The sequence below is a fragment of the Chiloscyllium punctatum genome, chromosome 4 (genome assembly GCF_047496795.1).
Source record: "Chiloscyllium punctatum isolate Juve2018m chromosome 4, sChiPun1.3, whole genome shotgun sequence".
Taxonomy (NCBI): domain Eukaryota; kingdom Metazoa; phylum Chordata; class Chondrichthyes; order Orectolobiformes; family Hemiscylliidae; genus Chiloscyllium; species Chiloscyllium punctatum.
Window position 1 is genome coordinate 90,989,243 of NC_092742.1, and position 23,273 is coordinate 91,012,515.

At 48.2% G+C, this 23,273-nt stretch overlaps 1 protein-coding gene across 3 annotated transcripts in view; it reads left to right on the plus strand.

The window, feature by feature from the left end:
- Positions 1–23,273, plus strand: part of mapkbp1 (mitogen-activated protein kinase binding protein 1) — a 229,896-nt gene that overhangs the window by 18,938 nt on the left and 187,685 nt on the right. For 2 of the 3 annotated variants that reach the window (XM_072569283.1, XM_072569284.1), the window contains exon 2: positions 6,996–7,087. In XM_072569283.1, the coding sequence (XP_072425384.1) occupies positions 6,996–7,087 (92 nt within the window). Of the gene's footprint in view, positions 1–6,993; positions 7,088–23,273 lie in introns of those variants that run through there. The other variant, XM_072569285.1, reaches the window with a different exon arrangement.

Sequence of the window (23,273 nt, forward strand, 5' to 3'; positions counted from 1 at the left end):
ACGCACAGACACATACAAATACACACACACACGCACACACATACACACACGCACACACATACACACACGCACACACAGACAGACACACACATACAGATACACACACAGGCATACACACACAGACACACGCACACATACAGATACACGCACATGCACACACACACAGACACACACACACATAGTCTCTGCAATTCTTAGTCTTTAAGTCATACAAATTCCACTGATGCACACTTACTTCAATATTTCTGTCCCTTTGTTCCCTGCTTCACCTCTGTCTGTCTATCTGTATCTCTAGGCGAAAGTGAGGCCCGCAGATGCTGGAAACCAGAGTTTAGATCAGAGTGGTGCTGAAAAAGTACAGCAGGTCAGGCAGCATCCGAGGAGCAGGAAAATCGACGTTTTGGGCAAAAGCCCTTCATCGGGAATGGCTGTATCTCTGTCTCTTGCTCTCTTGCTCCCTCTTATTTTGTCTCTGGTCTCACTTTCTTTCTCGTTCTCTCTTTCTGTCTGCGCCTTTGATCGTCTGACTCTTGGCATCTCTTGATCTTTACCTCTCTTGCTCCCTGTCTTTCCCTCATCCATAATCCCGCTTTGGTTATCTGTTTTATCACTTGGTTTCTCTCTCCTTCGCAGCCAGTGCTCCATCTCCTTAAATCAAAGGAAAATACTGCAGATGCTGTAAGTTTGAAACAAAAGTAGAAATTGCTGGAGAAACTTGGCAGGTCTGGCAGTATCTGGGGAGAGAAAAGCAGAGTTCAGTGTTCAAGTTTATTTGTTTTACTTTGCTTATTCACTCATAGGGAGTGGGCGTCACTGGCTGGGCCAGAATTTATCACTGTCCCTCGTTGTCCCTTGAGAAGGTGGTGGTAAGCGGCCATCTTGAACCGCTGCAGTCCACCTGCAGTGGGTTGTCCCACAATGCGCTTAGGGAGGGAATCCCAGGATTTTGACCCAGCAGCAGTGAAGGGAAGGCGATGTATTTCCAAGTTTGGATGATGAGGAGGGGAACCTATGGTGTTCCCATGTATCTGCTGACCTTGTACTTCTAAGTGGAAATGGTGGTGGGTTTGGAAGGCACTGGCTAAGGATCTTTGGAGACTTTCCGCAGTGCACCTCACAGATGTGGTTTCTTCAGGACTGTGTTCTCCTCCTTCACTAAATCCGTTTTCACTTTTGCCTTGGTGACTTCTGTATTTAAGACCCTCTCCCCAAGACCTTCCCTAGCACAGCCTGAAGTGAGCTACAAGGTTCAGGAGCCACCGTGTTCTGCTTTTTCACTTTAGTCAGGCTGGGCCTCAGGGACCCAGTGATGTCACATGCCTTTAGTTGCCTACGTGAGGTTTGATCATGTGCCAGTTGTTTCCTGCCAATCCTGACTGGGTGTTTTATTTACTGGGAGCAGCCTGTGGACTTTCTATCTTTGTGTGTTGTGTCATGAATCTCCCTCTTGTTTTTCCCCTCGTGGAGTTCCTTGGATGGCTGATCTTGCTCATAGGTTTCTGTAGGCCCATGATCCTCAGTTTCCATGGTAACATCAATAACTGAGTGAAGGAACCTTCCCTCCCCGGAAAACATTTATTGGATTTCCATGTATTAACCTCACAAGCTCCACCCATCCAGGGCAAATAGGGAGGAATGGACACTGCCACACCTTTGGGTGGGTTGTGACCGGGTCTATTGGTCGAGGATGTGGATTGATTGAACGAGGGAGGGGTATTAGGTTCCATGTTGGTGGATTTGGACTGGCCAGCATAGCCCAGACGAAATTATTTCAACTTTCTTTTGTAAAGGCAGAGAGTTTGGGCGCCGGTGATAAAGGCACTGAAGAGGTCAGGACCAGGACAGTAGGGCCTGCTGATTTCCAGTACCAGGGGTAGCTGATTTTACAAAGCATTTACAGCACAGGAACTGTCAATTCTTGCTGCTTGTGCCCGTGTTCGCGATTCCCACAGACATTTCCCTCTTTATCGGTTCCTTTCCACTAATCCTTCTGCTCCATTCTCCATCATGTGTGTTTCTGACTCGACGGAATGGATCTATGCTACTCACCTCAGACACTCCCTGTGACATGGGCGCAGTCAGTGCCCCATTCTAATAAAGTGTCCTCCCATTGACAGTCTCTGCTGTGCTGAGGGTCACAATCCTGACGCAAGAAACGTGTGACACGGGAGCGAGAGTGGGACCGTCCAGCCCCTTCAAGCCTGCTCACTGTTCGATAAGATCCCAACTCAGCTGGTTCTGATGTCAATCCGACATTCCTGCCCGCATCAAAAACTTGTTTGTCCAGAATCGATCTAACCCCACCTTAAAATTATTCAATGACCCTGAGCCCTGGCTCCCTCTGGAGAAATTTGTTCCACGTTCACGAACCCCTGAGAGAGGAAAGAAATCCTATCTCCATTACACATCCCTATGATGTTCAGCCCTTCCTGATTTGTCCGATTTTCCCCTCACCAATTCGACCCGATTTGTATAAAGCACTGATGGTACCTGCAGCTGAACACCCTCGTATAATAGCAATATTTATTTCAGTGAGGAGCTGACTTGCAGCTTAATTGAAATTAGAAGCTGGGATGTTTGGCATTCCTTACCTAGACACTGGTTGCGTTGTTGGTACCTGAACGTAGCTGTTCCTGGTGCAGGTAGAAATTGTGTTCTCAGTATGGATATGTATTTTTTTATGTACATTCACAGGAAATGAGAGTCACTGGCTGGGCCAGCATGAGTTACCCATCTCTAGATGTCCTATAAAAGCTGGTGGTGAACTGCCTTCTTGATCCACTGCGGTCTTTGGGTTGTGGGGACAGCTGCAATGTTGGTAGGAAGGGAATTCTAGGATTTGGACCCAGAAACGCTGAAGGGATGCTGATAATTGAGTATAGTTTGGAGGGGAACTTGCAGGTGGTGTTCCCATGTATCTGCTGCCTTTGTCCTTTTCGATGCAGTTCTGGATGATGATGTTGTTGAAGGAGTCTTGGTGATTAGCCGCAGTTCATCTTGCCGATAGTACACACTGCTGCGACTGAGCGTTGGTGGTGGTGGTGGTGGTGGGGGGTGGGGGGAGTGAGTGTTCATAAATGTAGTGCCACTCAAGTGGACTGCTTTGTCCTGGATAATGTCAAGCGTCTTGAATTTTGTTAAAGCTGCAATTGTCCGGGCAATTGGGGAGTATTCCATCACACTCCTGACTTGTGCATTTTATTGGCTATTTGTGGTATAGACACACCATAGATTGCATTTTCTGGTAGACTGTCACCAAACGTGTCACTTACAACCGGTGAAGGGATACAAATACATACAACATGGCTGAATGGTCAATAGTCCCAGAATATCCTTAAATGTGCAGTCAATTTATAACACCCATAAAATGATCATTGACCTGTATGTACATTGACTTAGGAAATGTACAAATCATCTGATTTAAATACCCATGGCTGATATTTTAAAAAAAACACTTCCATGGGATGTGGGTGTCACTGGCAAGGGCAGCATTTTGTTTCCCATCTTGAATTGCCCTTGAACTGAATGGCTTTCGAGGTCGTTTCAAAGGGCAGTTAAAAATCCACCACATTGCTGTGGGTTGGAGCCACACGTCGACCAGACCAGGTACGGATGGCAGATTTCCTTCCCTAAAGGGCATGAGTGAACCAGATCGATTTTTACGACACGGCCACCAATCCGCCAGTTTTTAATTCCAGATTTTACTAAATTCAGACCTGCCTCTGATCCTTTTGTCTGAATTTACTACTCCAGCGATGTTACCAACACTCGATGATGGTTTTTGTGGTTACCATGACTCACTTTCAATTACAGATTTATTAATGAATTGAATTTAGACTCCACCAGCTGCTGTGGTGAGGATGTTGAAGTGATGTCCCCAGGGCGTTCATCTGGGCCTCTGGGTTATGTGACCACTGTGATCGCCCCCCCCCCCCCCCCCCCCGCCCTCGGTAAATGAAATGGTTAAGTTCTGACTTCCTGTATCTTGCTGAGGAGGATACTACAGAACAGACTGACTTTGGCATGAAACACTGCAGCGCGATAGGACCTTATATAAAAAAAGCTTCCTGTGGGAAGTGTTGCCCTGTGTTCATGTTCCCTCTTGTCCCACTCCTCCAGTTGTCTCCCAGCCTTTTCCGAAGGCCACGAACTGTGACTTGCTTTTGACCACTTGCCCAGTTTGCGTGTGAGCCTGAGTGGAGGAAGGCAGGCTGTTGAAGTCGGGCTTAGACAGCACGCTTTTCTGTGCAAGAATTGAATTGCTTTGACCAGGGTATCTCATACCACCGTGAGTTAATGAGGCATTTCAAAGATCCCAGAGGGTCGTGCTGATTGAGTGCCATTGGGTTGCTACACTCCCCACTGATGTGTAGCAGGGAGTGTGTTTGCCCTGGTGACAGTACTAACAGCTACAGGCAGGGCCGCTGTTCCTAAGCACGGCAACTAGTCAGTTGTCCTCGGTGAGAGCAGCTCTCATTACCACCGGTGGATTGTTACCATGGTTACCTTTGCATGGCGATATCCCCAAGACTCTAATTTTATGAAATGTACTGCTGTTCACGGCATGCCTCACAGTGGTTGGTCATTTTCTCCTTGTACGTGGTATCTGTCTACTTGGCATTGTGTGAGGCAGAGCTGAATTGACCCCCTTTGTCTCTGGCAGCAAGGTCTCATACGAAACATACAAATTAGGAGCAGGGGAAGGCCATTGGTCCATCAATGCTGATTTGGTATTCCTTAACATCATGGTTGATCTGATTGTAAACTCAATTTTCCATTCCACTTACCTCCCGATAACCTTTCACCCCCTTACCAAGAACCTATTTAGCTGAGCCTTAAGATGAAATTCAAAGACTCTTCTTCCAGAGTGATAGGGAGAGGTTGAATAGGCTGAGGCTGCTTTCCCTGGAGTGTCAGAGGCTGAAGGGTAACCTCATAGAGGTTTATAAAATCATGAGAGGAATGGATAGGGTTAATAGCCAAGGTCTTTTCCCCAGTGTGGGGGAGTCACCAACTAGAGGGTGTAGGTTTAAGTTGCAAGGGGAAAGATTTATAAGGGACCTAAGGGGCAACCTTTTCACTCAGTGGGTGGCGCGTGTATGGAATGAGCTGCCAGAGGAAGTGGTGGAGGCTGGTACAATTACAGCATTTAAAAGGCAACTGGATGGGTGTATGAATAGGAAGGGTTTAGAGGGAAATGGGCCAAATGCTGGGAAATGGGAGTAGATTAGGTTGGGATATCCGGTCAGCATAGACGAGTTGGACTGAAGGGTCTGTTTCTGTGCTGTACATCTCTGTGACTCAAAGAGTTACAAAGATTTGTGATCTTCTGAGCAAGTTATTTTTCTGATCTTTGTTATTAATGGATGACTCTTAGCTTTTAAGTTGTGTTTAAAGCAGTTCGCGATTCTCCCACATGAGGAAGCATCCTCATCCAGCTGTTCAGACCCCTCAACATCTTGTAGATTTCAACCCCGTTGCCTTTCACTCTTCCAAAATCCAGCAGATATAGGCTCAGCCTGTCCTGCCATTCCTCATCACACAATCCACCCATCCCAGGGATTAGTCTAGGAGACCTCTAAACTTCCTCCAAGGCATTTATATCCGTCCTTATATAAGGCCTCCAATTCCCTACAGTGTGGAAACAGACCCTTCGGCCCAACAAGTCCACGCCAACCCTCTGAAGAACAACCCACCCCGACCCATCTCCCCCTGATTAATGCACCTAGCACCATGGACAATTTACCCGACCTGCACACCTTTTGGATTGCACCCGGAAGAAACCCACACAGACACGGGGAGAATGTGCAAACTCCACACAGAGAGTCACCTGAGGCTGGAATCGAACCTGGGACCCTGGTGCTGTGAGGCAACAGTGCTAACCACTGGGCCACCGTGCCGCCAAACTCAGTTCTGCTATTCTGGTCACACCGATGCCCTATATAATTGAAAAATGCCCTCCCTACTCTTGCATTTAGTTCCCCTCGCAATAAACCATAACATTCTACTCACTTTATTAACTACTTGCCTGTAACTGCATGCTAACCTTTTGGGACATGTGCACCAGACTATCCAGATCTCTCTGCATCTCAGAGCTCTGAAATCTCCATGTCTTTGGTTTTTTTTCATCCAAATCATTTTTATAAATTGTAAACAATCAAGGCTCCAGCAATGATACCTGTACCACTCAGCTCATTTTGCTAATCAGGAAAATATCCATTTGTGCCTACTCGCTGTTTCCTGTTAACTAGCCAATTTTCTTTCCATGTTACTTCTTACACCTTAAGTCTTTCACGTAACAGATTATCAAATGCCTTCGGGAAATCTAGGTAAGGTACATCCATGTGTTTCCCTTTACAGAGAGTATGTGACATCTTCTGACTCATCAATTTGGAATTGAGATGTGACCAGCCATTCTGTGTTGTGTCTTCTGGGCATGTTTTCTTCTGTTTCTGCTCACATGGTTCTGACATAATGTAATGCGTGGCGGAGAGGGTTAGATTAAGAATTTCTTTTTTTAAGAGTTAGGGCTGAGGCAGCCGAAACTTGCTGTTCACAGAGTGAAGAAAATCAGGGATGTGCAAGAGGTAGTAACGTAAAGCCTGCAGAGTCCTGAGTGAATTCCAGCTGGAGGAGATTACAGGGAGCAGGCTAGGCCCTGAGGTGACTTGACCACATTGGCGAGAATTTTAAAATCTAGTGAGCCCTGGGCAGCCAAAGAACTCAAGAGGGTATGAGTTTTGATGCCGGACATTTGGATGAGCTTGCGTTTACAGAGGCCAACATCAATCCAAAATGAGGGCCCCGCAGTATTTTCTTTTATTCCTTATACAAGTTAGATACGCAGCTCCACAAAACTCTCCAGATGCAGTGCCACCCTGTAAATGCCAGATGGTTAGGGATTGATGGATGGGATGCCTGGGTCCCATTGATTGAAGGTGAATCCTCTGATTCTCAGTAACCTGTGACAGCAGCCTGTGTTTCTCTTCCTGTAGGTGACTCTGGAGAAGGTGCTGGGCATCACGGTCTCTGGAAGCAGTGGTCTTGCATGTGACTCAAAGACTGGACTTGTAGCCTACCCGTCTGGGTAAGTAGATGGGCTCACAGAATCCCATTACCTTTCAAATAGCTGATGATTCCGACCAGCATATATCAACTTAATTTTCCTCCCCGCTACACGTGGTTGTGTTCAGGTCATCAAATGCTGAAGGGTTTGGTTTGTTAGGTGCTAGTGACCTGAAGTTCCTATAAAGGTCAACGCGTTAATGTATCAATGTGAACGCAGACATTGATGTGTCATGGCAGCCCGGGTATGAGGGAGGGAGCAGACCCCAACAGGTCACCCTGTGCTGATCCCAATCCTCCAACTGAGCCTGCAGGTAGCAAAGAGACAAGTCTGACGGAGAGCATTGTCGGGAAGTGAAAGGAGACTACTGTAGGCTTTGGCCATTTCTGTGTTTGAACTTTATTTTGAAAGAAGAATTCTGATGTGAGAGTCTGCTGCCCGTCTCCAGATCCATGCGGGTTGTTTAAAAGATTCTGAAAAGCAACCAGGCCTTGCCATGCTCCTGTCCCCAAAACCATTTGTATCCACAATTCTGTTCAAAATTTCATTGCATTCTGATGTAAAGCTTAAAAAAAATCTCGGGTTGTGTTAGTGAATGGAAGTAAATGAAACACAATGTTGTTCCCAATTTATACCCTCATTAACATTCCCACAAGTCAAAAGACTTGTCCATTTTGTCAAAATTAAGCTGAAGTATGTTTTCATTTCCTGTGTAACTGCACAGCAATTTCTTTTTATTCAGGAAGGTAAGGAATTCTCAACGTATCGCTTATTTAATAAGGAAAGAATAGAAATGAATTCAGTTCTTCTACTTGTCTCTATGTGTGTGTGTATGTCTGAGTGTCTGTGTGTGTATTTGTCTTTGCTCTCTCTGTATGTTTATCTGTATGTGTCTATCTGCCTTCACTTGCATGTGTGGCTGTCTGTGTGTGCCTCTGTGTGAGTTTGTGTGTGTGTCTGCCTCTGTGCATGTGCATCTATCTCCATGTGTGTTTGTCTGTGCACATGTTTGTCACTGTGTGCGTCTGTCACCATGTGTGTATTTGTGCGCACATATTTGACACTAACTTGGTGTTACTGTGTGTGTGTGTGCGTGCACGTGCATATACACTTGTCTCTGTATGTGTTTGGTTCTGTGTGTGTGCGTGTGCATGCTTGTCTGGCATTGTGTGGTGTGTGTGTGTGTGTGCGTGTGTGTGTGTCTGTGTTTGTGTGTTGTCCCTATATGTAAGAATGAGTGACAATGAGGTAAAATATAATTACAGGCTACATTGCAAAGCTGAAGCAGGTGGGGGAAGGGCGAGTCGGTGATATAATGAGCTGTGTTAAAGGCCTCAAGGTAGTCAGTGACAAATGGAAATTGGTGAATAATTCAAAGCAGGCTTAGCACTGAATCTATGTGGATACACTCACACCTTTCTCTCTGTTTCTGTCTCAGATGTCAGGTGAAGGCTCTGGTTTGAGGCTTTGTTTATAATGGAGCAGTTGAGATGATACGCCTGTCTCCCACTGCTCCACAATTTGGTACGTTGTTTGAGGCATCAAATTGCGACCCTTTTGGACCCCTCTATTTGTGCATTTGGGGCTGCCGTTACAGTTGCTGTTGAGGCTAGCAATGGGGGCCTTCAGAAACTGGAGGATAGCACTCAATCCTGGAAACTATTGAGTCTGGGACTATTTGTAATTTTCGAAGGAAACTGCTCACCATCAATCAGAGAGCTTCTGAAGTTATTTAAGGAGATAATAAAGTGTATTTTTAAAATTAATCTGTGAGGCGTGGGGATTTCTGGCTGTCAGCAATCTCTGACACCTCACTCCCCTTCCTGGACCTCTCCATCTCCATTAATGACAACCGACTTGACACAGACATTTTTTACAAACCCACTGACTCCCACAGCTACCTGGATTACACCTCTTCCCACCCTATCTCTTGCAAAAATGATATCCCGTATTCCCAATTTCTCCACCTCCGCCGGATCTGCTCCCAGGAGGACCAGTTCCACCACAGAACACACCAGATGGCCTCCTTCTTTAGAGACCACAATTTCCCTTCCCACGTGGTTAAAGATGCCCTCCAACACATCTCATCCACATCCTGCACCTCTGCCCTCAAACCCCACCCCTCCAACCGTAACAAGGGTAGAACCCCTCTGGTGCTCACCTTCCATCCTACCAACCTTCGCATTAACTGCATCATCCGCCGACATCTCCGCCACCTCCAAACGGACCCCACCACCAGGGATATATTTCCCTCCCCACCCCTTTCTGCTTTCCACAAAGACCGTTCCGTCCGTGACTACCTGATCAGGTCCACGCCCCTCCTACAACCCACCCTTCTGTGCTGGCACTCTCCCCTGCCATTGCAGGAATTGCAAAACCTGTGCCCACACCTCCTCCCTCACCTCCATCCAAGGCCCCAAAGGAGCCTTCCACATCCATCAAAGTTTCACCTGCACATCCACTAATATCATTTATTGTATCCATTGCTCCTGATGCAGTCTCCTCTAATTTGGGGAGACTGGACGCCTCTTAGCAGAGCGCTTTAGGGAACATCTCTAGGACACCCGGACCAATCAACCTCACCGCCCTGTGGCCCAACATTTCAACTCCCCCTCCCACTCAGCTGAGGACATGCAGGTCCTGGGCCTCCTTCACTGCCGCTCCCTCACCACCCGATGCCTGGAGGAAGAACGCCTCATCTTCCGCCTTGGAACACTTCAACCCCAAAGCATCAATGTGGACTTCACCAGTTTCTTCAATTTCCCTCCCCCCCCACCTCATCCTAGTTCTAAACTTTCAGCTCAGCACCATCCTCGTGACCTGTCCTACCTGCCAATTTCCCCTCCCACCTATCTGCTCCATCCTCCCCTCTGACCTATCACCTTTATCCCACCTCCATTCACCTATTGTACCCTTTGCTACCTTTGCTTTGACGCGCACACACACACACACACACACATACACACGCACAACCCCTCCACCCCCCCCCCCCCCCCCCCCTCCCATTTACCTCTCCACCCTGGAGGCTTCCTGCCTCTATTCCTGATGAAGGGCTTTTGCCTGAAACGTCGATTTTCCTGATCCTCGGATGCTGTGCTTTTCCAGCACCACTCTAATCTAAACCCTGTCAGCAATGTTTGTCCGTTCCCTAGCTGCCCTTGAGAAGGAGCTGGTGAGCTGCCTTCTTGAATCACTGAAGTCAACCCACAATGTTGTTAGGGAGAGACTTCCAGGATTTTGACCCAGTGACACTGAAGGAATGGTGATATATTTCCAAACCAGGGTGGTGAGTGGCTTGGAGGGGAAATTACTTTGTATCTGCTGCTCTTGACCTTCTAACTCAAAGTGGTCGTAGGTTTGGAAGGTGCTGTCTGAAGATCTTTGGTGAGTTTCTGCAGTGAGTCTTGTCGATGGTACACACTACTGCTACTGAGCATCAGTGGTGCTTGTACATGTGGTGCAATCAAGCGGGCTGCTTTGTCCTGGATGGTGCCAAGCTTCTTGAGTGTTGTTGGAGCTGCACCCATCCAGGCAAGTGGAGAGTATTCCATCACACTCCTGACTTGTGCCTTGTAAATGGTGGATAGGCTTTGGGAGTCAGGAGGTGAGTTACTCGCAACAGTATTCCTAGTTTCTGACCTGCTTTTGGAGCCACTGTGTTTATGTGGTGAGTCCAGTTGAGTTTCTGGTTAATGGTAACCCCGAGTGGGGGATTCAGTGATGGTAACGCTATTGGATGTCAAAATTGTCTCTTATTGGTGATGGTCATTGCCTGGCATCTGGGTGGCACAAATGTTATTCGCCACCTGTCAGCCCATATCTGGATATTGTCCAGATCTTGTTGCATTTGGACACAAACTGCTTCAGTTTCTGAGGAGTCATGAATGGTGCTGGACATTGCGGGATAATGGCCGACATCCCCACTTCTGACCTGATGGAGGGAAGGTCATTGATGGAGCAGCTGAAGATGATTGGGCCTAGGACAATACCCTGAGGAGCTCCTGCAGAGGTATAGCTGGAGCTTAGATGGCTGACCTCTGAAAACTGTAACCATCTTCCGATATGTCAGGTATGACCCCAACCACTGTGGAGAGTATGCCCGCTGATTCCAGTTTTGCTCAGACTCCTTGCTGCCATCCTTTGGTCAAATGCAGCCTTGATGTCAAGGGCTGTCACTCTCCCCTCCCCTCTAGAATTCAGAGGGGATGTCCATGTTTGAACCAAGGCTGTAATGAACCCAAACTGGGAGTCACTGAGCAGATTATTGCTGAGCAGATGCTGCTTGATAGCACTGTCGATGACCCCTTTCATCATTTTACTGATGATCGAGTGTAGACTGATGGAACAATAATTGGCTGAAATAACTGCAAATGCTGGAAATCAGAAACCAGAACAGAAATTGCTCAGCAGCCGAGGTTTGGCACCAATTTCCTCTCTCGTTTGTGATAATTGGCCAGGTTGGATTTGATCTGGACAGGACATACCTGAGCAATGTTTCACATTATCGAGTAGATGCCAGTAATGTAGCTATACTGGGAGAGCTTGGCTAGAGGAACAACAAATTCTGGAGCACAGGTCTTTTGTACTGTTGCTAGAATGTTGTCAGGGCCTGTAGCTTTTGCGGTAGCCAGTGCCTCCAACCTTTCCATCGTATTGTATGGAATATATCAACTTGGCTAGAGACTGGTATCTGTAAGCTGGGGAATCACTGGGAGAGGCCAAGATGGATCATCCCCATGGCACTTCTGACTAAAGATTCTTGCAATATGCTGGTCTTTTCCATCATTAAGGATGGGAATATTTGTGGATGCTCCCCCTCCTAATGAGTTGTTGAATTGTCCACCACCGTTCATGATTGGATGTGTCAGGACTGCAGAGACGTTGATTATGGAATCTGTCTAATCTATCTGGTTGTTAGTTCTGTCTGTCACTTGCTGCTCATGCTGTTTGGCACACATGTGGTCCTGTTTGGTAACTTCACCAGGTGGAGTAGCAGATAGTGAAGGGGACTGTCAGAGAATACAGCAGAATATGGATAGATTGGAGACGTGGGCTGAGAAATGGCAGATGGAGTTCAATCCGGGCAAATGCGAGGTGATGCATTTTGGAAGGTCCAATTCAAGAGCGAACTCTACAGTGAATGGAAGAATCTTGGGGAAAATTGATGTACAGAGAGATCTGAGTGTTCAGGTCCATTGTTCCCTGAAGATGGCAACGCAGTAAAGTAGTCAAGAAGGCATACGGCATGATTTCCTTCATAGGACGGGGTATTGAGTACAAGAGTTGGCAGGTCATGGTACAGTTGTATAGGACTTTGGTTCAGCCATATTTGGAATACTACGTACAGTTCTGATAGCCATATTACCAAAAGGATGTGGATGCTTTGGAGAGGGTGCAGAGGAGATTCACCAGGATATTGCCTGGTTATGGAGGGCACTAGCTATGAAGAGAAGTTGAATAGTTTAGGATTATTTTCATTAGAAAGACAGAGGTTGAGGGGGGAACCTAACTGAGGTCTAAAAGATTCATGAGAAATAGAGACAGGGTGGATAGCAAGAAGCTTTTTTCCCAGAGTGTGGAATGAATTCATGTGGTCATGAATTCAAGGTGAGAAGGGAAAAAGTTTAAGGGAGGTATGTGTGGAAAGTTCTTTACGCAGAGGGTGGTAAGGACCTGGAATGCGTTGCCAGTGGAGATGGTAGAGGCGAGCGTGAAAGCATCATTTAAGATGTATCTAGACAGATATGTATATGGAGGAGAAAGTGAGGACTGCAGATGCTGGAGTATCAGAGCTGAAAAATGTGTTGCTGGAAAAGCGCAGCAGGTCAGGCAGCATCCAAGGAACAGGATGTTTAGAAATAGGCGACAGGTTTAGATAGAGGATCTGAATCGGCGCAGGCTTGGAGGGCCGAAGGGCCTGTTCCTGTGCTGTCATGTTCTTTGTTCTTGGGTCTTTGATACCTTATCTTCAGGTATGCCTGGTACTGCTCCTGGCATGTCGTCCTGAACTCTCCATTTAACTGACCAGAACAAAATGGGATTTTGTGCTTTTTAGCTGGACAGAGCCAAACAGTCTTGTATGTTAGTGCACAGCTGTGTTCAGTGCAAGGCAAAAGGAACTTTGTTCCCATTGGTATTTTTTTAGTGAAACCTGAGGGGTCAACAAGTATAAGGTTGAGTACTACACTTTGATTTGGCCTCTGTGGTCACTTTTAGCTGTTTTCTTCCTTTAGGCCTTGCTGTCCAAGATGGCGGACTCTTCACTGTATCATTTATCGTGAGCTGCCACCTCACGAAGGGCAATTGACTGGAAGCAGACCAAGACTGGCCATATTAACACAATGGCAAAAGGCAGTTCAGAGGCTAGGAATACCACAGTGATGGAATACCCCCCCTACTTGCCTGGATGGGTGCAGCTCCAGCAACACTCTGGGAACTTGACACCATCCAGGGCAAAGCAGCCCGCTTGACTGACACCACAACTACAACAATCCACTCTCTCTGCCACTGACACTCAGTAGCAGCAGTGTGTACTATCTACAAGCTACATTGCAGAAGCTCACAAAGGTTTCTGAGAAAGTACCTTCCAAACCCACGAGTACTTCCTTCAAGGGCAGCAGATACATGGAAACACCACCCCCTGCAAGGTCCCCTCCAAACCAGGGTGTGAGCATGAAAAGTTAAGACGACCATTCCAGTGTTGCACTCAGGGAAGTTTTACGTGCTGTTTTTGTGTAATCGAAACTAAGACTCAGTCTAGCACCTTGGTTGGATGTAAAGGGTTCAATATCCTCAGGGAAGTGGGCGATTGTCTGGTCATTTTCACATCAACCTCAATGGGTGTTCACTGAGGGCAAACCACAGAACCATGGAGCAGTCTCAACACAGAAGGAGGCCAGTCAGCCCACTGGCTCTCTGAATGAGTGGTTCACTCGGTCTCCAACTTCTAAACCTGTCGTCCCCCCTCCCCCACTCCAACCTCTCACCCTCACAACGCGCAGCCCTCCAATCCCTCTGCTCCAATCCCAACCTCACCATCAAGCCAGCGGATAAAGGGGGCGCAGTGGTAGTCTGGCGCACTGACCTCTACACCGCTGAAGCCAAACGCCAACTCGAGGACACCTCTTCCTACTGCTCCCTCGACCATGACCCCACCCCCCATCACCAAACCATCATCTCCCAGACCATACAGAACCTCATCACCTCAGGAGATCTCCCACCCACAGCTTCCAACCTCATAGTCCGGGAACCCCGCACTGCCCGGTTCTACCTCCTTCCCAAGATCCACAAGCCTGACCACCCTGGCCGACCCATTGTCTCAGCATGCTCCTGCCCCACTGAACTCATCTCTACCTACCTTGACACTGTCCTATCCCCCCTCGTCCAGGAACTCCCCACATACGTTCGAGACACCACCCACGCCCTCCACCTCCTCCAAGACTTCCGTTTCCCTGGCCCCCAACGCCTTATCTTCACCATGGATATCCAATCCCTCTACACCTCCATTCGCCATGACCAGGGCCTCCAAGCCCTCCGTTTTTTCCTCTCCAGACGTCCCCAACAGTACCCTTCCACTGACACACTCATTCGTTTGGCCGAACTGGTCCTCACCCTTAACAATTTCTCCTTTGAATCCTCCCACTTCCTCCAGACCAAAGGCGTAGCCATGGGCACACGTATGGGCCCCAGTTATGCCTGTCTCTTTGTTGGCTATGTAGAACAGTTGATCTTCCGTAATTACACCGGCACCACTCCCCACCTCTTCCTCCGCTACATTGATGACTGCATTGGCGCCACCTCGTGCTCCCGCGAAGAGGTTGAGCAATTCATCAACTTCACCAACACATTCCACCCTGACCTTAAATTTACCTGGACTATCTCTGACACATCGCTCCCCTTCCTGGACCTCTCCATCTCCATTAGTGACGACCGACTTGACACTGACATTTTTTACAAACCCACGGACTCCCATAGCTACCTGGATTACACCTCTTCCCACCCTATCTCTGGCAAAAATGCCATCCCGTATTCCCAATTTCTCCACCTCCGCCGTATCTGCTCCCAGGAGGACCAGTTCCACCATAGGACACACCAGATGGCCTCCTTCTTTAGAGACCGCAATTTCCCTTCCCACGTGGTTAAAGATGCCCTCCAACGCATCTCGTCCACATCCCGCACCTCCGCCCTCAGACCCCACCCCTCCAACCGTAACAAGGACAGAACGCCCCTGGTGCTCACCTTCCACCCTACAAACCTTCGCATCAACCAAATCATCCACCGACATTTCCGCCACCTCCAAAAAGACCCCACCACCAGGGATATATTTCCCTCCCCACCCCTTTCTGCCTTCCGCAAAGACCGTTCCCTCTGTGACTACCTGGTCAGGTCCACACCCCGCTACGACCCACCCTCCCATTCTGGCACTTTCCCCTGCCACCGCAGGAACTGTAAAACCTGTGCCCACACCTCCTCCCTCACCTCTATCCAAGGCCCTAAAGGAGCCTTCCACATCCATCAAAGTTTCACCTGCACATCCACCAATATCATTTATTGTATCCGTTGCTCCCGATGCGGTCACCTCTGCATTAGGGAGACTGGGCGCCTCCTAGCAGAGCGCTTTAGGGAACATCTCCGAGACACCCACACCAATCAACCAAACCGCCCCGTGGCCCAACATTTCAACTCCCCCTCCCACTCTGCTGAGGACATGGAGGTCCTGGGCCTCCTTCACCGCCGCTCCCTCACCACCAGACGCCTGGAGGAAGAACGCCTCATCTTCCGCCTCGGAACACTTCAACCCCAGGGCATCAATGTGGACTTCAACAGCTTCCTCATTTCCCCTTCCCCCACCTCATCCTAGTTTCAAACTTCCAGCTCAGTTACTGCCTCCTTGACTTGTCCGACCTGCCTATCTTCTTTTCCACCTATCCACTCCACCCTCTCCTCCTTGACTTATCACCTTCATCTCCTCCCCCACTCACCCATTGTACTCTATGCTACTTTCTCCCCACCCCCACCCTCCTCTAGCTTATCTCTCCATGCTTCAGGCTCACTGCCTTTATTCCTGATGAAGGGCTTTTGCCCGAAACGTTGATTTCGCTGCTCGTTGGATGCTGCCTGAACTGCTGTGCACTTCCAGCACCACTAATCCAGTATTTGATTTTCAGCATTTGCAGTAATTGTTTTTAACTTCTCTCCATAACCTTACATTGGCCTTCTTTATCAGACAGCAGTCTCAATCCTCTTTTCCAACTGCCTCCTCCACACGCTCACGCAGCGGTGGGAAATGGGACGAGAATAGTTTGGTGGGGTTTTCTTTGACCAGCACAGACTCAAATGCGCCGAAGAGCCTTGTACGATTCTGTGAGAGTGCGTTGCTGACCTTTGTCACTCACTGTGTGAAAGCGTTCTCCTCTCGAATCGTACCTGCTTCTTTTCGCAATTAAAGTCCTGCTCACTTAGTTCTTGATCTTTCGTGACCTTGAACAGTGTGTCCCGCCCTATCCTGTGGACACCCCTCGTGATGTTGAATACCTGTATCAGATCTCTGGTCAGCCTTGCCCTTCCCATCGGAAAACAGTCCTAAATTCTCCAATCCATGTTTAAAACTAAAGCTCCTCTTCTCTGGACCTATTCTCCTGAATCTTTTCTGCTCCCTCTCCAGTTCCTTTACCCCCTCCCTAAAGTACGATGCCTAGAACTGAACACAGTGCTCAGGTTGAGGCCTTCCAGTGCCGAATACAATTTCAATGTAACATCTCTGATCTTATTCTCTCTAACCCTATTAATAAAGCATAGGATGCTGTATGCTTCATTAACCGTGCTCTCAATCTGTCCTTCCAACTTCAATGACTCATGTTGACCCTCTGCACTGCCTTTAAAATTGTGCATTTATTCTGTATTGTCTCTCTCTCTCACTCTCTGTTCTTCCTATTAAAGATAACACAAGCTAAATCACCCCTAGCCAACTCTGACAAAATCTTCATTAAAGTACAACACTATGTTTTTGATGCATGGTCCCTTTTATCAGTTGACGCTCTGAAATATTAAACAGAAATTACCAAAGTGCATTGAAATGTTGTTGAGAGCTGTGTGGAGCTTTTCTCTTCGAGAGGTTACTTGTCCAGAGCTTAGAGTCCAAGACACAGGGTTGAGGTGAAGAAGGCGTGAGGGTTAATTGGGATTGGCAGTTCTCTGACCAGCTTGGCATAAACCTTGCAGATAACCATTGAGTTTTACACATGGGCAGCGCAATGTGAGTAAGTGCATTCGATGACGAGTCATGGCCTTGCAATTTGTGGAGATGGGGGAAGGAACTGAGAGGGATGTTGTTTCCTGAAGATTAAAACGGCGTTCAAAAGGAGTTCGAATGACTGTGACCCGTGAAAATGCAGACTGAGCTGGTTATGATTTTCTCTGATCTGTGAATTTAAATCGTAATTGAAGTGTCAACAGAGCTGAGGCTTCATGAGGCAATGGGAGTAGCTTTGGACACTGATTTATCCTTCATTGAGGGGTCAGAGGTCGCATCAAGGGGCCATCATTACGGTGCTGTCTGGAACTCGTGATCAGTGATTTAAAGGGACGCTGTCCTCATGGATAAAACATGTGGAGAAATCCATTTTTCACACTCGTTTGGCAAAAGAAAACGGTCCAAATATGCATATGTCTCACTGTGGTCTTAACAGCAAGCGAACACAAATTTATTAGTACCAAAGCACATTGTGCATTAATATTATATGGTTTGCATCTTGTGTCAAGCTCTGATTTATTTTCTGCTCTCATCTCTCTTTTAAGACCAATGGATTATCGGTGTGTTATTTTTAATTTATGTAGCCTGGGTGTGTTCTCCCCAGACCATAACCCAGATTTGGATAGGTGGTGGAGCTGGGGAGTAACCCTTCACCTTTACTGTTGCCCACGTGGCCTTTTATGTGCACACATAAACACTCACTCACGTCGCCTCATGTTCCAATCAACTGTCACGCCACACTTCACTTTGTCACTCCCAGAAGGCAGCGAGATGACCGTGAGAAATAAGGTTTAGCGAAAAACCACTAGACTGTTCCTTTCAGGCATCTTGTAATTTTGACTCAAACACATGGAGCAGGGTTTTCATCGGCCTGAGGAGAAGGAGGTGCTCACCCTCGGTTTCCCACCTACCAGCCTCTGGGCCAATTTTATTCAGAAAGGATTGTGATATAGAGGAGGGGGAAGGTTAGGCTTGTGGTGGTGACCAATAGTTCATGAGGCCAACTAATAGATTTACATTTATTGTCACATGTATATAAAATATATAGTGACATGTTGTTTCATATGTCGTACACAAAGTGTCACCACACTCCGGCGCCATCTTGAACAATGCAAGATTTTACTGCCATAGAGTTCATCTTTCTCTCATCTTCTTCTTGTTTCTCCTCCTCCGATCTCTGCTCGACATCCGCTGGGCTGTCTGTAGCAGGGTCTGGTCTCTGTCTAATGAGCTCCGGAGATCTCTCGGTTACTGGGCTCCGCCACTCTGTGACCGCCACATCTGGATCCATGGGCCTGGGGGTGCGTGGGTTCCCTACCTCCTCCTGTTCCTCATCCGACACTCCTCCAGATGCTGCCTCTGGTCACCAGTAGTCGGGGGATGCCGATACTCCCGCAGCTTCAGGCGCCCGGGCCTAGCTGCGGAACTGGAGCCTCGGCTCAGCCTGTGAGTCCGGGCCCGGGGGGGGGGAGTCGGGCTTTGGCCTACTCCTCGCTGGACGGGAGACCTCGGGCCAGGGAGGATCCGTGTACGGCTTGTCCTGGGGTTCCTGCTGCTGGAGGCTTCCTCTATCACCCACCACTCTTCAGGCGCTAAAGAAAAAAAAGCAAAATCAAGAGAAAGAGAAAGAAAGCAGGTGGGAGCCCCTGGCTCAGCCCCACTACTCCGCCGCCATCTTAAGACCAAGGTACAGGCACCCTCTGGAATCTTCCAGTCAGTACATGCGCAGATATGAGCTTGATGTCTTGGGAGCAGATGGGACCATGTTCTGTTGAACTACAAGATACTCTCCCACCCCCAAACCCCTCAGCAATGCTCCCCAACCTGTCCAGCCTAAGGCTACAGCAACGGCCTCTTAGCTGTCCAGTATCAAGCCTCTGCTCTGCAGTATGACTCAGCAGCTGTGGAGAAAACATTTCTCCTTGCAATAAGCCATATCCCATCAAAATCAGGTAGACCCCAACCAAACCAACGGAGAGTTTCTTCACTCCAAGCGAACTGACGACTCTGTAACCCCACATTTCCCATGGCTAACCCACCTAGCCTGCACATCCCTGGACACTGTGGGTAGTTCAGCGTGGCCAGCCCACCTAACCTGCACATCCTTGTGGGAGGAAATCAGAGCACCCGGAGAAAACCCACGCCTCACTGGGAGAACATGCAAACTCCGTACCAAAACCATGGAGTGAGGTTGGATTCAAACCCAGGTCCTCGGAGCTGTGAGGCAGCAGTGCTAACCACTAAACCACTTGTGCCACTTCAGGTATGATGAAGCTAAGATATGGCTGAGGAAAGATGTGTGGAGCCTCAACTGGAGCTGAATGTGCTGGAAGTCTTACATAACAATGGGGTTATGATCCCAGAGCAAATATTTAGCCATTGGTCTTTGCTGGATGTTTAAGTGGTCTTACTTCAGCATCTGTGTGGCCAATTCCTTAACAGGGCTGTAGGAAATCCAAACGATTAAACAACAAAAGGTTGTGTCCCATCTGATTGTTTTGCCACTTCCCTGCAAATGCTTGAGATGGAGTAGCTGATTAATCATAGCAATTAATCCCACTCAGCTAAACAAGGGCAGACATCAGGTAAGAGAAACAGACAGGAGTGAAGGGTTTGGGGAAGCTTCTGGAACCAGAGTTATCGCACTTCTCCCGAGCCTGTTATACTGATCACGTCATGTCTCTCCCACACCTTGTGTAGCAGTCAAAAATGTTATTTCCTGAAAAAAAGCTCTCTAATTTGCACCTGAACAAATCCATGCTAAATGTCTCCACTCCTCTCCCTCAGGGGCCTGTAAGAGTTGCACCTCATGTCTGTTTAAGCCCAGCTTGCCAGAGATATTTTTTGGCAGTCTGATTAAAAACTTCAGTTGGCAGAGGAGCAGTTAGGTCGCACATAACAGCTATTTCAAGAGTACACTGAGGTTTTACACTAAGGCACTTGGGTTGCATGTGGGAGCTTTCCATCTGCCGCAAAATGGCTGCCTCCGTAGCAACAGTCACCTCACCTTGTTGGCAGTGGAGCATTTTTGGGGTGGCGAGAGTTGCTATTGTAATGCAAGTTGTTGTTGTGCGCCTTTCTCCATCTCTCTCACTCTCACGTGCTCTTGTTGTCTCTCCTTCACTCGAACAAAACAACCACACATGAGTGGGCCGCTCTAACCCTTGTTGACTCTCTCTTTCTCTCTCTCCGTCCCACCGCCCCTCCCCCCACCCCCAACATCCCAACCGTTTCTCTCTCTGGCATCTCCACAGAATTAGGATTTCAGATTTCTGTGGTATTTTTCCACCATTTATCATTTCCTGTTTTGCACAATTAGGGATTTTTGAGGCTGTAATCATTACTTCACTGGTGAGTAGACGATGGGGGCTGTGTTGCTGTCATGGGATTTGCATTGATATAGCACCTTTCGTAACATTGCAGACAACTCGTATGTAAGTTATTCTTTTGTGGGATGTAGGCCAGCATTGGTGGCTTATCCCTAGTTGCCCTTGAACTGAGTGGATTGCCAGCACTAATTGGTGTGCAAAGTCTGTGCCTGGCATCAACATCCAAGAGCACAAGACAATACGTTGGCTCGCCAATTGGCGTATGTGGAACCGTGGAGCAAGTGTACTGCTTGGTGGACCATTTCAGAGGGCAGTTAGGAATCAACCACCTTCCTGTGGGTCTGGAGTCACATGCAGGCCAGGCCAGGTGAGGACGACAGATTTCCTTCCCTGAAGGACATTGGTGGTGGTTTCATGCTCCCTGTTACGGAGACTCGTCTTCAGTCCAGGCTTACTAATCCAATTCAAAACTCTGCCAGTTGACCTGAGGTGATTTGAGTTCATCGCCAGGATGTCCGGATTAATAAGGTAAAAACAATGACTGCAGATGCTGAAAATCAAATACTGGATTAGTGGTGCTGGAAGAGCACAGCAGTTCAGGCAGCATCCAACGAGCAGCGAAATCAACGTTTCGGGCAAAAGCCCTTCATCAGGAATAAAGGCACTGAGCCTGAAGCATGGAGAGATAAGCTAGAGGAGGGTGGGGGTGGGGAGAGAGTAGCATAGAGTACAATAGGTGAGTGGGGGAGGAGATGAAGGTGATAGGTCGAGGAGGAGAGGGTGGAGTGGATAGGTGGAAAAGAAGATAGGCAGGTCGGACAAGTCAAGGAGACAGTAACTGAGCTGGAAGTTTGAAACTAGGATGAGGTGGGGAAAGGGGAAATGAGGAAGCTGTTGAAGTCCACATTGATGCCCTGGGGTTGAAGTGTTCCGAGGCGGAAGATGAGGCGTTCTTCCTCCAGGCGTCGGGTGGTGAGGGAGCGGTGGTGAAGGAGGCCCAGGACCTCCATGTCCTCGGCAGAGTGGGAGGGGGAGTTGAAATGTTGGGCCACGGGGCGGTTTGGTTGATTGGTGCGGGTGTCTCGGAGATGTTCCCTAAAGCGCTCTGCTAGGAGGCGCCCAGTCTCCCCAATGTAGAGGAGACTGCATCGGGAGCAACGGATACAATAAATGATATTGGTGGATGTGCAGGTGAAACTTTGATGGATGTGGAAGGCTCCTTTAGGGCCTTGGATAGAGGTGAGGGAGGAGGTGTGGGCACAGGTTTTACAGTTCCTGCGGTGGCAGGGGAAAGTGCCAGAATGGGAGGGTGGGTCGTAGGGTGGGTGTGGACCTGACCAGGTAGTCACGGAGGGAACGGTCTTTGCGGAAGGCGGAAAGGGGTGGGGAGGGAAATATATCCCTGGTGGTGGGGTCTTTTTGGAGGTGGCCAGTGATACTTGTGACACTTCGGTCCCAGGCTAGATTCCCAAGTTTGTTATGGTTCCAGACAGAGACCCCAAATTGTAAGGTTCCCAGAGGAGGAGGAGTGAACTGCCCCCTTTTTCACTCAGTCTGTGGTTGGTCACAATTTTAAAAAGGATGCCTTCCCTTTGGATATTCTTCTTCCAAATCCAAATGAACCTACGTTTCTTAAAGGAACCAATTTCACCAATCCTTCTTGAATTACCAAAAGCATGGCGGCACAGTGGTTAGCACTGCTGCTTCACAACGCCAGGGACCTGGGTTCAATTCCCACCTTGGGTGACTGTCTGTGTGGAGTTTGTACATTCTCCCCCTGTCTGCGTGGGTTTCCTCCCACAGTTCAAAGCTGGGCAGATTAGGTGAATTGGCCATACTAAATTGCCCAGAGTGTTAGGTGCATTAGTCAGGGGAATATTTAGGGCAGGGGAATGGGTCTGGGTGGGTTACTCTTTGGAGGGTCGGTGTGGACTTATTGGGCCGAAGAGCCTGTTATCATAGTGTAGGTAAATCTAATCTAAACATGAGAAGAATCAGTGATGTAGTGCCATGTACACAGCGGCGAGTCCCAAAAGATAGAAGTTTGAAAAAGCAGGGAGATTTCTTGCTGTAGAGTCAAGGGGTTGTTAGGCCCTCGTTATCTTCATAGTCAGAAGAGACGGTCACTCAGTGGTTAGCACTGCTGCCTCACAGTGCCAGGGATTCGGGTTCGATTCCACCCTCGAGCAACTGTCTGTGTGGAGTTTGTGCATTCTCCCCGTGTCTGCGTGGGTTTCCTCCCATACTCCAAAGATGTGCAGCTTAGGTGGATGGCTGTACTATAGTGTTCAGGGGTGTACAGGTTAGGTGAGTAAGCCATGGGGAATGCAAGGTTATAGGGTAGGGGGGGAGGGTTGGTGTGGGCTGAATGGCCTACTTCCACACTGTAGGGATTCAATCTGTTTGGAGTTTCTTTGACACTCTTAGGTGTTATATCCCATTGATTTTTCTTTCTCTCTGACTCTCTCTCTCTCTCTCTCTCTCTCTATTGACAGCCACTTAATTTACATATACTGTATAGTATTGTCGCATTAGCAGTCCTCTTCTAGGAAACACATTTTGTAATAAGGGCTAAAAATATCCGTGGCACTTTGAGGTTCTGACTTGCGGTCACGACACCTTCCCA